General features: G+C 43.2%; 1 protein-coding gene and 1 long non-coding RNA gene across 3 annotated transcripts in view; one reads left to right on the top strand and one right to left on the bottom strand.

Annotated features, from left to right (window-relative positions):
- LOC133389413 (uncharacterized) overlaps positions 1-7,297 on the bottom strand; it is a 26,480-nt gene extending 19,183 nt beyond the window's left edge. The window contains exon 1 of the long non-coding RNA XR_009764098.1: positions 6,984-7,297. This is a non-coding gene — a long non-coding RNA (uncharacterized LOC133389413). The remainder of the gene's footprint in view (positions 1-6,983) is intronic.
- Positions 7,159-14,300, top strand: PFN2 (profilin 2). Of its 2 annotated transcripts, none has more exons than XM_061637018.1 (3): positions 7,159-7,824; positions 10,658-10,850; positions 12,299-14,300. In XM_061637018.1, the coding sequence occupies exons 1-3, from the start codon at positions 7,693-7,695 to the stop codon at positions 12,394-12,396; spliced, it is 423 nt and encodes a 140-aa protein (XP_061493002.1). In that variant the 5' UTR covers positions 7,159-7,692; the 3' UTR covers positions 12,397-14,300. The 2 variants fall into 2 exon arrangements, with proteins under 2 accessions (XP_061493002.1, XP_061493001.1); XM_061637017.1 differs by lacking the exon at positions 7,159-7,824 and adding an exon at positions 8,092-8,283.

The raw sequence follows: 14,300 nt of genomic DNA, 5'->3' as shown, positions 1-14,300 counted from the left end.
ATAATGCATATGGAAAATGGTACACATATAAAGTGACTACTATGACTACAATGCACTTTGGACACTAGAAAAAAAGTATAAAGCTGGTGCTATTGTTATAAATTCAATGAAGTTTTGTTATGTGCCTTCAAGTTGATTACGACTTATGGTGACCCTATGAATCAGCGACCTCCAAGAGCATCTGTTATAAACCACCCTGTTCAGATCTTGTAAGTTCAGGTCTGTTGCTTCCTTTATGGAATCAATCCATCTCTTGTTTGGCCTTCCTCTTTTTCTACTCCCTTCTGTTTTCCCCAGTATTATTGTCTTTTCTAGTTAATCATGTCTTCTCATTATGTGTCCAAAGTATGATAACCTCAGTATATTGTTTTAGCTTCCAGTGATAGTTCCAGTTTAATTTGTTCTGACACCCAATTATTTGTCTTTTTTGCGGTCCATGGTATGCGCAAAGCTCTCCTTCAACACCACATTTCAAATGAGTTGCTTTTCTCTTATCCGGTTTTTTCACTGTCCAACTTTCACATTTTAAATATTTAAGTAAAGTTTGGCAGCTCTTAGAAAAGCCAACAACCTATGGACACTAAAACTCAAGGTAACTTACAATATTTTAAGTATGTACTACAGATTAATAGCAGGAAGCCAATGGAGGGGCTCATGTAGTAAGAGCGAACCAAGAAGGTGGCTTGAGCATCAATTCCTGTTTTGCTGTGGGGCTGTAGAGCTTAAGACACTTAAAACTGAAAGCAGCTTATCTCTTTGGTAGAGATAATTGATAGGATTAGTGAAAACAGCAAGTGAAGCTCAATCAATAATAATTTATTGCGGTCACAGACCCATAGTATATACAGAATAAAAACGAAATTAAACTAAAATGCAATGCAAAACACAATATAATCAAATAGAGCAGAAATAAAAATAGTGGCAAATTGAGTAGTACCCAATATCTTACTAACTAGTAGTAATAGCTCTGCGTTTCTGTTGGACCACATATAAAAACTTTGCGACTTGGGTGGTAATCTCTTTATTTGAGCCAGATAAAAGATAAATTATCATGGATTCGGGAGACTTATGAGGGACACTTGCCATTAAGGGGTTTAGGAACTCACTGCGTGTCCAGGAATATAAAGGGCAGGAAAAAAGCATATGTTGGATAGTTTCAATATTACCCGCTCTGCAGGGACAGACACGTTGTTCATAGGGAAGGCCCAAGAACCTCCCTTCCAGAACTGCAGAGTGTAGAGAATTAAACCTAGCCTTAGCGAAATTTGGGGACTGTAAGAAAATCCAAATAAGAGGCGAACTTACCACATTCAAATCTTAAATTCAAATGAAGGGGAGAACATATTTTGGAAGCCATGGCAATTGAAATTTGAAAATCAATGTCCCTAAGTCGGGACCGGATAATGGATTTAGCAGAAGCAGGAGAATGAGAAGATAGATATTCTCGAGAGAGGCCATTCCGTGCCAATTTCGTCTCCATTTTTCTGTTCCAAATAGAGAAAAAATTGTCGCTCCAAAGGAAGGATAAAAAAACAGAGGGGAGGGGTCAAACGATAATTTGGCCCAGTAGTTAGCAGACATCAGCCAAGCGTGACACTCAATCGACGTAAGCCCGCATTCTAATCTAAGGGCAGCCGAGGTAACACATCTTGGGACACCTAATAGTCGGCGTAAAAAGGTGGAAAGCACCGCTTCAACTGAAGAGTTGAATGCATGGATCCAAATTGGGACACCGTATAAAAGTTGGGGGATGATCTTGGTTTTAAAGATCTGAATAAGTGCTGGAATGAATTGCCCTCCTTTGTAAAAGAAGTAACGAAGCAGACCCTTTATGGTATTCCTGGCACTCAGCACCGCCGCCCTTATGTGGGTGGTCCAGTTCAGCGAGGAGTGAAAGGTAATACCAAGATATTTGTAATGGTCAACCTGTTCGATTTGGTGGCCATTAATAGTCCAAACAGGGGTGGTTATTCATTTAGAAAACACTAGGATTTTTGTTTTAGCATAGTTAATAGTTAACAGGTTCTCACTGCAATAGGCCATAAAAGCGCGGAGAGTTCGCTTAAGACCCACCTTCGAGAAAGAAAGAAGGGCAGCATCATCTGCATATAATAATAGGGGACAGCTTAGTGCAGCGATTTTAGGAGAATGATGGTCGTGAGAAAGACAGCGAGCGTTCAGGTCATTTAAATACAGGTTGAATAATAGGGGAGCTTGAATACATCCCTGTCTCACCCCAGTGTCTGTAGGGATAGAATTAGTTAAACCGCCTTCGCGTCCGCAGCGAACCCGCAAGGATGTATGTTGATGCAAGTTGTAGATCAAAAAAAGAAGCCGTTTATCAACAGAAGTTTTAGCTAGTTTGGTCCAAAGTTTATCCCGGGGGATAGAATCAAAAGCAGCTTTTAGGTCAACAAAAGCAACATATAAGCCGTTACCCCTTTGACTTCTGTATTTTTCGGCAAGGTGGTTCAGGAGAAGACAATGGTCAAAGACAGAACGTCCTCTCCTGAACCCTGCTTGCTCCCTTCCGATAATATCATGTTCCTCCATCCAGGTATGGAGTTTTACTTTCAGGTAAGAAGCATATAACTTACCTATTACAGATAATAAACTTATGGGCCTATAATTTGTGGGGTCCTCTCTATCCCCTTTTTTGAAAATGGGTATGATTATTGCTTCACGCCAAGCTGCAGGGAAATGACCAGTATCATTGAATCTAGTAAATAAATTGCCCAATAGTGGAGCCCACCAATCTTGAAAGTTTTTTAATATCTCTGGAGGGATATTATCTGAGCCAGGTGCCTTACCCATTTGTAGCCCAATTATCAAATCCCTTATTTCATTCTGAGAAATGGGTAACCATACCGGAAGCGACGAAGAGTCCGGGGGGAGAAAACAAGATGGGGCATTGTGTCGAGTGTTCACGTACATAGCTGTAAAGTGCCGTTCCCAACTTTGAGGGGGAATATTGCACAGAGCAGAATGCGAAAACCTAAAGGCTTTAGAAATAATGGACCATAAATTTTTGGAGTTTTTGGACCTAGATGCTTGAATCAGGCTATTCCACTCCTCTTGGACTGCCAACCTCCTTTTGATGGCCAACGTTGATTTATATTTTCTTTTTATGGCATAGTAATCGGGAGGGAGATAGTTAAGATTTTGATGACGGTATTTTAGATAAACATTCCTTAACTGCCGTTTGAGGGACAAACATTCGCTGTCGAACCATCTTGGACTGGCACTCGTTATTGCTTTGGGACCAGAAAGCTTGGGAAGCAAAATAGTATTTAAATTCGAAATTAGGGAATCATAGTCACTAAATAGGGATTTTAAAGAGGAGGAATTCATTAAATGCGCTCGGTAAGACATGGCTTTGGGGGATGAGAGAAAAATTTCAATTCTGGAGGCTAGAAAGGGAGACCAAATAGACCGTTTATGGAAAAAGTAAGAGCAATTTACTGTGGTATTGTAATTAGAAGTTAAGCGCATCTTCTCTGATAGGTGACATAAGAAACTAAGGGGGAGATGATCACTATTTTGTCTATTGCCAATGGTGAATGCTGATGTTAATTTAAGTAACTTAGAGGATATTATCGCGTAGTCGATTACACTGCTGCCATGATTGGATATGTACGTATATTCTGCACAGTTATCTATATGGTCGAGGCCATTTAGGATGGTCAGATTGTGACAACCTACTAGCCGAGCCAGGCAGATTCCCCCATAGTTAACCCTAGCGTCCTTCGATTTCCTATTTGGGACGGAGGCAAAACGGTTGCAGTCTTCACCGCGCCATAGCTTTGAGGTGAACAGAGAGATGTTATTTGACCCAATCCTAGCATTAAAATCTCCCATAATTATCGTTTGGGCTTTGGGGTAGGTGGACTCAAGATCTAGTAAATAGTTATCTAGCTCTTCCCAAACCTGCTCTATAAGATTCCGCACAGATAAGGGAGGGATATATACATTAATACACAGTAAAGATGTTGCATTGAAATGCGTAAGGACTGCCATCGCAGTGGATTTCAAGGGCTGAAGGGCTTTGAATTGGATAACCAAAGAGGTAGAGATCAATATCGCCAGACCCCCTTTTGGTCTGCCTTTCGTTGAGCCCGAAGGCATCGCTGGAAGATGTATTGAGGAGTATCCATTCAGAAGAGGTTTATAAGTGGTCCAAGTCTCTTGTAGGAAAATTACGTCATGGTTGTTAAGATAGAAGATCTACTCTTGATCATTCTGCTTGGCGTTCCAGCCAGCAATATTTCATGAAAGAAAATGAAGAGGGAAGTTGGCCGGAAGAGAGGACCCAGCGTTGCACACAAACAGTGGAGAGGTATCAGAGTCAGCTCGAGAAGCAGAACTTTCCGCTGGCAGAAGTTGTCAGTTCAATTCTGCAATTTGATTTAGAGATCCGGAGACACTTGTAGGCGAGCCTAGTTCCTCAGGGTACAAAAATCTTACTTTATCCCAATCCTCACCTACCTGAATTGACCTATTTAGGGGGGAGGGACTGACACTCCTGGTACATCTGGAGGGAGTATTTGAAGAGCAATAAATGTGAAGCTCCAGTTAGGCAAGTGGTTTTCTCTTGCACGGCCACGGACATTTGTTGGATCTGGGCTTTAATCTACAAACTACCAATAGGCTTAATCCTAGTTCATCTAGGACACATCTATCCATACTCGCCCATAGGTCAGTGACAGTTTGAGGCAGTGTCCTCCTTCATCGGGGCATCTCTGTGTACATGCACTGTGCCGCAAACAGTATTAGTTTGAAGAGGGGCAAGTTGCTCTATTTTAACGTGGCCTGCTAAATACTTATATGTATGGACATAGGGCAGCCTGATAGTTGTTTGTGTCATGGGGTTGCAGTCTCCTTTGTGTTTTCTCCCTTCTCCTTGTCAAGTGATCCCAGTTCAGAATGCAAGGGTTGTTTTTTAAATTTCAGTTGAGCATCTGAAATCTGTTGTGTGATGAGAAATAGCTAAGAACTTACCAAAGATGTTCATTTACAAGCAGTTGATTTGCTACATGTAAATGCATTAATTATACAATACTTGAAAGAGACTAGTAGGTTGCTGGAGAGGAAGGACTCAAGATGTTTTGTTGCTTCCAGCAGAAAATCCAAGTGAGGTGGCAAAAATAAATAAATGACAGGATATCCTTTAATGGCATCCCAAAATGTATTACCTGAGGTGAAACATCTCACCTTGGCTAATAGTAAGATCAACCCTGAGAGACAGTATTAAATGCTTAAAAGTGAGGCAACAGTATTCAAGGCTTGTTGGAAAATGCTCTGTGATGCTAGCCTTGCTCCCTACTTCCAGATATGTGGGGTGGGGATTGGCTGTATTTACTCAGTGATGAAAGAAAGACATTCTGCACACACTCAAGGAAAAGGTGCCTCTCTTAAGTATTACTTCACATATTCATGTGAACTGGCACTCAACGTAACTCACTTGTGAGCAGTCATGGATACTATTGCATTGAAAACCAGGTTGGTTTCTGCTGTCACTTCAGCACTGTGATGGGAAAAGTTTTAACTAGTGAAATTCACCCTTCTTTCCAGTTCTCCAGGTTGCAGCCCCCTTGAGGTTTTGGACACTGGATTAAATGTAATCCTTGCATGTCAGGATGCTGGTTTTATGAATCTTACAGTACGCATCATCTTGATAAAGAGTTGAGGCTTGAAAGAACCCCTGTTAATTCTAGTGGGACTTACTGCCAATTAAGCACCGCAGCATTAAAACAGCAACCTACTTAGTCTAAAGTAGTTAGCTAAAGTTTCATTGTGGACTATGGTCTTCTCTGGGATTACTTAATAACAGCCGTGTGTAGGAGCGTTTTGAGGAAAAGTGGAGTACACATGTGGTTTTCTTTTCTAATTTTTCAGCGAGGAACTAGGAACAGAAAGTCACAATTATTCAAGGGTAATTCAATGGACTGTCTTCTTCAAATAAGCGCTCACTTAAAAAGTTGTTTACAGTTAAGTTTTACAAACATCCAGAATGCTGGGTTGGTTCTTATGCAGATTGAAAAAATTAAATTGCAGCAGAATTGATAAAACTGTATGTCCCGCACAGAGCCAAGTCTCTCTGTCCTCCCATCCAAGAGGTGCTCCATTTGCTTATGAAAGGAAGTTCCATAGGAAAGCAAAAACTCAAAACTTATTAAGCAATCTACCTTTTCCTCTTCTGTTATGGTATAATCAGATAACCATCTGGCAATCCCAATTTACTTTTGGAGCCTTCTCCTTGAAGCCTCTCAGAGATTACTCTAGATTCAGTGCCCTAGGCAGCAACCCTAGATGCTCTTGCTTGGAAGGAAATTGTATTGAAATAAATACAATTTATTACAGTGAAGGGCAGGGATCCTGAACTGAAGCTCAGCATCCCACTAGAATGCCAGGTACATACACTTATAGCATCATTCTGTAGGGCAAGTAAATTAGCAAATACAAACAAATCTCTTTTTCCAGACATACAGGTTTATCAAAGGTAAGAACAAGAGCTCTTTGTGCAAGATTCCAAACAGCAGGATTTTCAGTATATCTGAAGCCATAGCCCAAACTGAGAGTGAGCCCGATTGACTTCAATAGGGCTTCTAAATAGACGTGGTTAGGACTCCACTGTAAGGGTCACTGAGACCAAAATGGTCTACTTCTAAGTAAACATATACAACATTACATCCTGGATACTAATTACATGCTGATCATCAGAAATAAAATCAGATCTCACTCCTCCAGCACCGACAGGGCTCCCCTTCTTTTAACAGCTGAAACAGGCGTAAAAGCCAACAGGTGAAGTTTCCCTCCATCACCATGCTGAGAAAAGCAGCAAGTGTCGAAACTTGAAGCCCTTTTTAAAAAAGAGGGGCGGGGGAAACTTAACCAAGCTGGACCAGGTTGAGAGCCAAAGACAACAAAAGTAGGGAAACGGGGCCGCCTAACATCTCTCACCTCCCCATAACCCACGCACATACCCTTGCTCTGCAGCTGCCACGAATCTTCGCCCCGCCTGAGCCCACAAGAGCAACCACAGCGAAGAAGGCACCAGCTGGTGTCCAGCAGTCCACGCTAATACCAACAAGCAAACGACCCCCCCCCTCCTCCCTCGCGTTCTTCACTAGCACTACGCGGCACGCAACGTATCCCTCCGCCCAAGCCACCAATGCCAATAAGCAGCGGCGGCAGCGGAGGGATTCTCACAAGACGAACGTCCACGGAGGCACAGCAGTGAGCAAGCAGCGGCCACCCGGACTCTTTTGGCTGCCCTCCCCCCACCTTTTCTCCCCCCCCCTCCCCGGCATTCGACGCCTCCACACGCCTTTCGTTGCTGCAGGTCGGTTGGGCGCTGCCCAGTGCCCTCCGCTTCGCCTTCTTCTGGGGGCCTGCCATTAGAAAAGCGGGCGGGCGGCCATCGCGGCAGTTGCAGCCGCAAGCGCCTCAGGTGGACCCACCCCCTTGGTCCCCTCCCCCGCCCGCCCGTTCCCTTCACCGCCGCCTGCCTGTCCTTCCATCAGTCCTCCGGTCCGTCAGGGAATCTGTTCGCTGCAGAGCTGCTCGCTCCTGACTTTTTCCCCCCTCCTTCCCTTCCTCTCACCCTCCTTTCCTTTCTCCTGCCCGCCCGCCCTGCCTGTCGAGTCCCGGCTTCCTCTCCCCCCCTCCCCATCCGCCAGGCGCGAGCCGAAGATGGCAGGCTGGCAGAGCTACGTGGATAACCTGATGTGCGATGGCTGCTGCCAGGAGGCCGCCATTGTCGGCTACTGTGACGCCAAGTACGTCTGGGCAGCGACGGCCGGGGGCATTTTTCAGAGCATTACGGTAAGGGAAGGAAGCCGGGGCCCCGGGAGGGAGGAAGGAGAGGGGGCCGGTCAGGGAGAGAAGCGTGGGCCCGGGGGGAGGGGGGAAGAGAGAGAAGAATAGCCGAAAAGGGAGAGGGGAATTATCACTGGGGTGGGCTATTGTGGCCCTTCGAGGAGAAGGAAGGAAGGGGGTGAATGTGTGTGTGTGTGGGAGTTAGTCTTGAGATTTGGGAGGGGGCTGCAGAGAGGTACCTAATCCCACAAGGGATTGTGAGTGCAGCCTTCTCTCCTCTGAGGAATAATGCCGCTTTCATGCATATATAGAGAGAGAGACGATGAGGAGAGAACAGAAAAGCCGCGTGCGACTCTTCCACCCCACACACAAGTAGGAGTGGGAAAGGGGCTGCCTCTGTTGCCGCTCCGTTTCTGCATTCCCTCCTCGTTTTCGCTCTCTTTAAATCTCTGTGTGGGTTTAAAGGTGGGTGGTTAATGTCCTGCTTCACCTCGAACTAAGGTGGGCGGGGAGTCGAGGGAAGGCGAAGAATAGGGAGGGGAGCGGGGAGCGCCCTCGTGCAAATGCTTTCTGCTGCTTGCTGTCCTCTTCCCAACGACGGGCTTTGGGTCACGGCCATTGGCTCTTTTGATTACCCCCCCCCCCGGGGGACAAGAAAAGGAAATGGCAGGAGAGGCCCAGCTGCGAGAAGGTGTAATTGGCAGCGAGTTTCCCTCCTTGCGGTGTTTTCTCCTCCTTTCTCTTTCCGCCCACCCGCAGCTTATGATGGCCGTAAAAGCTCCTTTAATGGGAAGAGTTAGGCCTGGGTGTTGCTGTGCGGTGACTTTCCCTTCGGATCCGGGGTTCCTTTCCAAGTAGGGATTCGAGGCAGGATAAAAGGCCCTTTATCTGGCGGCAGAGCATGGGGGTCCGAGGGAAGGGAGAGGACATACATTTTAATTCTCTGCTGTTGGCCTACTTTCGTTCCCTCTCCCTAGGTTCAGGTGCATGTAGGTCCAGACTAGGACGGGAATAACCCAAGGCCGAGGCTTCTCGGGGGACTATTTTGTGCCAGGCTGTGGGCTCCTTAATTGCCACAGTAGTTGGACTAAGCAATAGCCGGCAATACGGTGGGAGGAGGAGGGAAAAGGCCGGGTACAGGGAGGGGAAGTGATGATTCTTGGAGAGGCTTTGCGTAGGATTTCCTCGGCACCGGTCCGCATTGCTGGGGAGAGACTTGCGAATCCAGCGTAGGAGGCTTTTGTGAATCCATTCCTCGCCACTGGTTCCATGTTTTTTCACCTCCAAGATAGCGCACTGCCGCTGATTTTTTTAACCCCTCCTTTTCTCTCTCTCGAGATATTAATCACCCCTGTTTCTGCACTGCAGTCTTTCTATCTGCTCTGCTTTTCGTCTCCCATCCTTCCATTTATCTCTCCCCGTTCCCCCCCCCCCCGTTCCCCTGCTTGGCCTTGCTTTAAAGTTTTCCGGTCGAGGTAGTGCTTATAAAAAGGGAGGGGAAAAACCCTGTGAGAAGGTTCTGTGTTGTGTGTTTCTTTGCTTGACCCAGCTACATAATATCTGCAAGTAGGGAATGTTAAAATGTATATAGCAATTATATAAATTATTGTAGAGGCTTCCCCTTTAGGTTAGATGTGCAATTTGGTCTGGCATTACAGTTGGGGTGATGACAAAATGCCACTTTGGCAGGCTGCCTGCCTGTCTGTGCAGGCAAAGGCATGTTGAAAATCAAGCCCCTTATACTAAACAACACTCTTCTCCCCTCTTTTCAGTGCCCCTTCTTGGAAATGATACTGAGGGCTCTGCCAGCAGTGTTAAAGCATGGCTCAGTCCTGCAGAAGTCATAGGAATGGGTTAAAAAAAGTGGTGTCCTTTGTAGTTGCTGAGCCAGTCTCTCTTTGGTGCTAAGATGTTTATGGGTAGACTCCTGGCTTGTGCTTTGGGAATGGCTGGGGCCTGCTATGACTCTGCAGTTCTACTGGAAGGAGATGCCTCTTCTATCATACTGTGCTGGGGGAATATGTTTCTTGTTGGGCTGCCTTTTCCTATTCCTGATTCCTTTGTTGTATGAACAACCCCCTTGACCTATCCTAGAGAAAAGGGGACTAATTTATAGGTAGCCTGCTCCATCTTTCTTAACTGCTACTACATGCTGACTTGCTTAGTTTTCCCCATGGTTGTCTGTTATTAAGCTACCATGCCTGGTTCTTGGGGGTTCTGCAAAACATGTACATTTTCTACCCAAATGGTGTTAGCATTGGAGTAGCTGTAATGTAGGCTTTATGATCTGCTTTAGAAAGAACAGAAATGCACAGTGTGGGAAACAATAACCTTGACTACCCTATATTTTAAAAATATGGCTTAATAGCATCCCTGAAACTACCTGACAGCATGAGTAATTGAGGTTATTCTGCATTTTGTGTCTCATTGCATTTAAAACACAGACCCTTTGTGCCTCTGCTTCTGCTGTAAAACTTTTAGTTACTTGGCACCTTTATAGGGTGTGGTCCTGTGAACAGCATGAAACCCTAATATAACTTTTGTTAATCTTATCTCCCTTAGATGTTTGCTCTGTCTAAAATTAGTGCCTCCTAATTTTTTTTATTTGCATACTCAATAAAAACATATTTGAAGACAGCACATGGATATTATTTTAATTTGTGGCACTCAGAACTGTTTTATTAACTTTATACAGTGATAGATCTTAGGAGCCACTCTTGTTTCTGTTAAATCTTACTCCCCTTTTTACCACTACATTGGGTTCAGTGTGTATATAGAGCCTTCAGAATCCAGATATGAGAGCTTGCTCTAAAACTCTCTGGACTTCTCTTTTTGACAGCCTGTAGAAATAGATATGATTGTAGGAAAAGACCGCGAGGGTTTCTTCACCAATGGTCTAACTCTGGGTGCAAAGAAGTGCTCTGTGATCAGAGATAGCCTCTATGTGGATGGTGACTGTACAATGGACATCAGGACAAAGAGCCAAGGTGGCGAGCCAACATATAATGTTGCTGTAGGCAGAGCTGGTCGAGGTAAGCTTGAAACTTTCACTAGTGTTTGGTGTTTTGTTTTTAAAATATAAAACATTCAGGCTTTTAATTATCTTGGTTGATCTGTCAAAATAGCTTTGTGGAGAATAAGGCCACTAGGCATCTGAGGATGTAAATTGGCATTTGAAATTAATTGCTTCAGGTAAAATAAAATGCAAGTTAAACTTCTTAATGCAAATTAAAAAGTTATCTAAAGCATCTAATTTTAGAGCATAGCTACGGCAAAAGTATATGACAGAGGGCACCTGTACACTGAAGCATCTGGTTGTTTAGCTAAAAAGTTCATGGTTATTTCTGCTTAGATCCGTTTCTAAATACTCAGTATCTTCTGTATTTTTTCTTCAGAATGCCAGTCCAGGCAGACTTCTCATATACAGCTTGTCTTATTATGCATCTCCACTGTAAATAAATGCATGTTGGATGGTGTTCCAAAATAAACTTCTCTAGCAACCTGATCCTGTACAACAGATGTGGGGAACATGCAGCCCTCCAGATGATGTTGGACTGCCTACTTCTATTCGACCTAGTTAGCATGGCAGGAGTTCAGCAACATCTAAGGGCCACAGGTTCCCCACCACTGCTATAGAGTATTCAATTAAAACACCTGGTGCTTAGGATTGCATCTTTAACTTGGATATATGAAGCCTCATGGTGCTTCAATATATGGGGAAGAATTGTATTATTTTTATTCTGTCAAGACTGCAGTCCTATGCCCGCTTACCTAGGAGTAAGACCCATTGAACTCAATAGGACTTGTTTCATTGATGACATCTAAGGATGGTGCTACTTGGTCTTAGATTATTTTCTTTAGATAAAATGTTTGCCTGTTGGACTATTTACAAGTTACCTTGAGGCAAATCTATTTTAAGGGTTCAACTGGTATAGAAGAAGCAGATGCATTGACAAATGGTGAAAATATAGTAAGAATGTAAGATTGTCTTGTACGCAAAACTAGCATATATCTTAGTGACACCTACTGGCATGTAATAGTATATGCAGAAGAATATATTGCTGAAAGGCTTCAGGACTCTGTTGTTCTGGCATAAATAAATGTGAATCATTTTTGACAAGCTACTAAAGCAAATGAAGATGATGCAATGAGTTGATTTCCGTTATCTTCCCCCATCTCTTTTTTGTTTACTTTGGAAGAAGATATAGCCAAAGCTTCCTGACCCCATAATGTGCCCCATGATTCTCATTAAAAAGCTTGGTTGTGTTGGACTACCATCTGTATCTGCCAAAAGTTTTTTTTTATGTAAAAAAATTCTGCTTAAGCAAGGTAAATGTTCAAAATAATGCAGTGATACTGTACAGGTAACTGTTCTGATATGCAATATTTCAGTATGTTTATTGCAGTGCTTTGTTAAAACTTGGAATAGTTCCTTATCTAACACACTCCGTTGTAAAACTTCTTTTCTTTTCTCTTTCAGTCTTGGTCTTTGTAATGGGCAAAGAAGGGGTCCATGGAGGCGGATTGAATAAGAAGGCATACTCAATGGCAAAATACTTGAGAGACTCTGGGTTCTAGTTGCTAGGCAGACTGTTAAGTATTAGGGGAAATTGCTATTAAACTTTCCTGGCCTCAAGCTACATTGTGGAAACTTTATTAGCAATGCAGGGTGATGGGATATGAACCTGTGTCTCCTTTGTATCCCTCTGTTGGTGGGGAAAGGTGTTATTCTTTCTTTAATTCTGTTCATCCTTGTTTCCTTGTGTACTCCAGCATTGGTTATGGCCATGGGAAAGGGAAGGTGTCCATGGAGGGACACCCAACAAGAAAGCTTACGAACTGGCTTTTTACCTGAGGAGGTCTGACTTCTAAGCAGCCTCTCCCCATCCACATAGCAACTGTCTTCATTGCCACCTCTAGTGTTCGCAGTACTACCAGCCTATAGAAGGTGGTTTTATTTACATATTTTTCCTAATGTCATGGCTCCAGTTACCCTTCTTGTTTGTATGTTAATCACTGTTGTACCTATGTTCTGTAGCTGGCACCATCTATTACAACACAAAAGATGATATGCATGATATGTTGAAGCCTTGGAGGGGAATCATGCCAAGTCCAAGCAATGCTTTGTCGTAGAAATTAGTGTGACACTGAGAATTAAACCAACTGAAATTAAACTAAATAAGGTGCCGATTGTACAATCCAGATTGATCAATGCCTCTTCAGCACTTTGAGCATTTACACAGCTCATTAGTCTTCCTTTTGTAGAGCATGGTTGGGAGGGAAAAAGTGCATGCATAACTCTACTTTCTTCCCCCTTGTCCTTACCTTAATCTGCTCTTTTATTTTTTTGCTTCCATCTCTATCTATATACATTTTTTTAATACAGTGCCTGGTTTGTTTAACCAATTTGCTGCTTGAAAGCTGTTACAAGTGTTGCTTTAGTTTTGTTGTTGCTCTTCTGTGTACACTTGCAAAACTCTTCATGGTGTCTGAAGCGCATCCTGCTTTTAAAAGGGTAACTGCAAAACTATAAAAAGGTGCCGATGCACTTCTCCCCTCACCTTACCACCACCATCACCATCTTGAATGAATCCCCAGGGACATTCCATCACCGCAACAGCTCAGGCACGTAAAATTTTTTTGCCAGCTCCTGTTCTGTAGTTGAAATGTAAAAAGGCTGCCATCATGAACTTTAGATATCCCAGTGTAACCATCTGGAGTGTGTCCAGTTTCATTTTTTCATAGGACCAATTTGATTTGCAGCTTGGGTTTTATATGAAACTGCATTGTCATTGTCAACAAACTGCCACCTTCAGCTATACAGGTAGTCTAGACTGAGATCAGTCTCTGTCAGATCATTAACTGAAAAATAAGATTTGCTGCTCTGATACCAATGTATGTTTTGAAGGTTGATAGTTGTATGATAAAATGGTCCAAACGGATACCATTTCAAATTTAATCTTCATTTGGCCTGTCATGCCCTTGCTGCAGAAATTGTAGAATAAATTGCCTTGTGCACTAGTCATCTGAAACATGTATAACCAAATTGTTTGAGCACAGTACTAACTTGTATGTCCATTTAAAGAGAACTGCAGAACCCTATACAAAGAGAAAGTGGGAGATGGTCTTGGTTGGAATATCTGAGTTGGCTGTCTTGTGATGAATTTTATTGTATTCTGTGCCATACTAATGTTTAAAAAACGAACTGTTGCTATTGTGAGATGGATTTTAACTGACGAGAATGGTTTCTTCTGAATGGCACTACTTTAGGGACACTAGTATTTGCTTCTATTGTTCTGGCCTTGTGGATAATGTACAGACTTAAAACAAATTCTTGTTGCTGATTTGTCCATTTATTTCCCTGCACTTTGTTACATCTGGGATACAGTCTAACTCATCTGATTTAATATGCATTTCAAAAAATGCCATAACTATTAAACACCTTGTTTACAGACAGATGAAATAAATTTATTCCAACCAAA

Source organism: Rhineura floridana, chromosome 7 (assembly GCF_030035675.1).
Source record: "Rhineura floridana isolate rRhiFlo1 chromosome 7, rRhiFlo1.hap2, whole genome shotgun sequence".
Taxonomy (NCBI): domain Eukaryota; kingdom Metazoa; phylum Chordata; class Lepidosauria; order Squamata; family Rhineuridae; genus Rhineura; species Rhineura floridana.
This window is presented reverse-complemented; position numbering and strand designations above follow the sequence as displayed.

Coding starts and splice junctions, on each gene's coding strand:
- PFN2 (XM_061637017.1), top strand. CDS start 8,107: ATGCCGCTTTCATGCATATATAGAGAGAGAGACGATGAGGAGAGAACA. Junction 8,284..10,657: donor ATCTCTGTGTGGGTTTAAAG/GTGGGTGGTTAA, acceptor TCTTTTTGACAG/CCTGTAGAAATAGATATGAT. Junction 10,851..12,298: donor TGTAGGCAGAGCTGGTCGAG/GTAAGCTTGAAA, acceptor TTTCTCTTTCAG/TCTTGGTCTTTGTAATGGGC.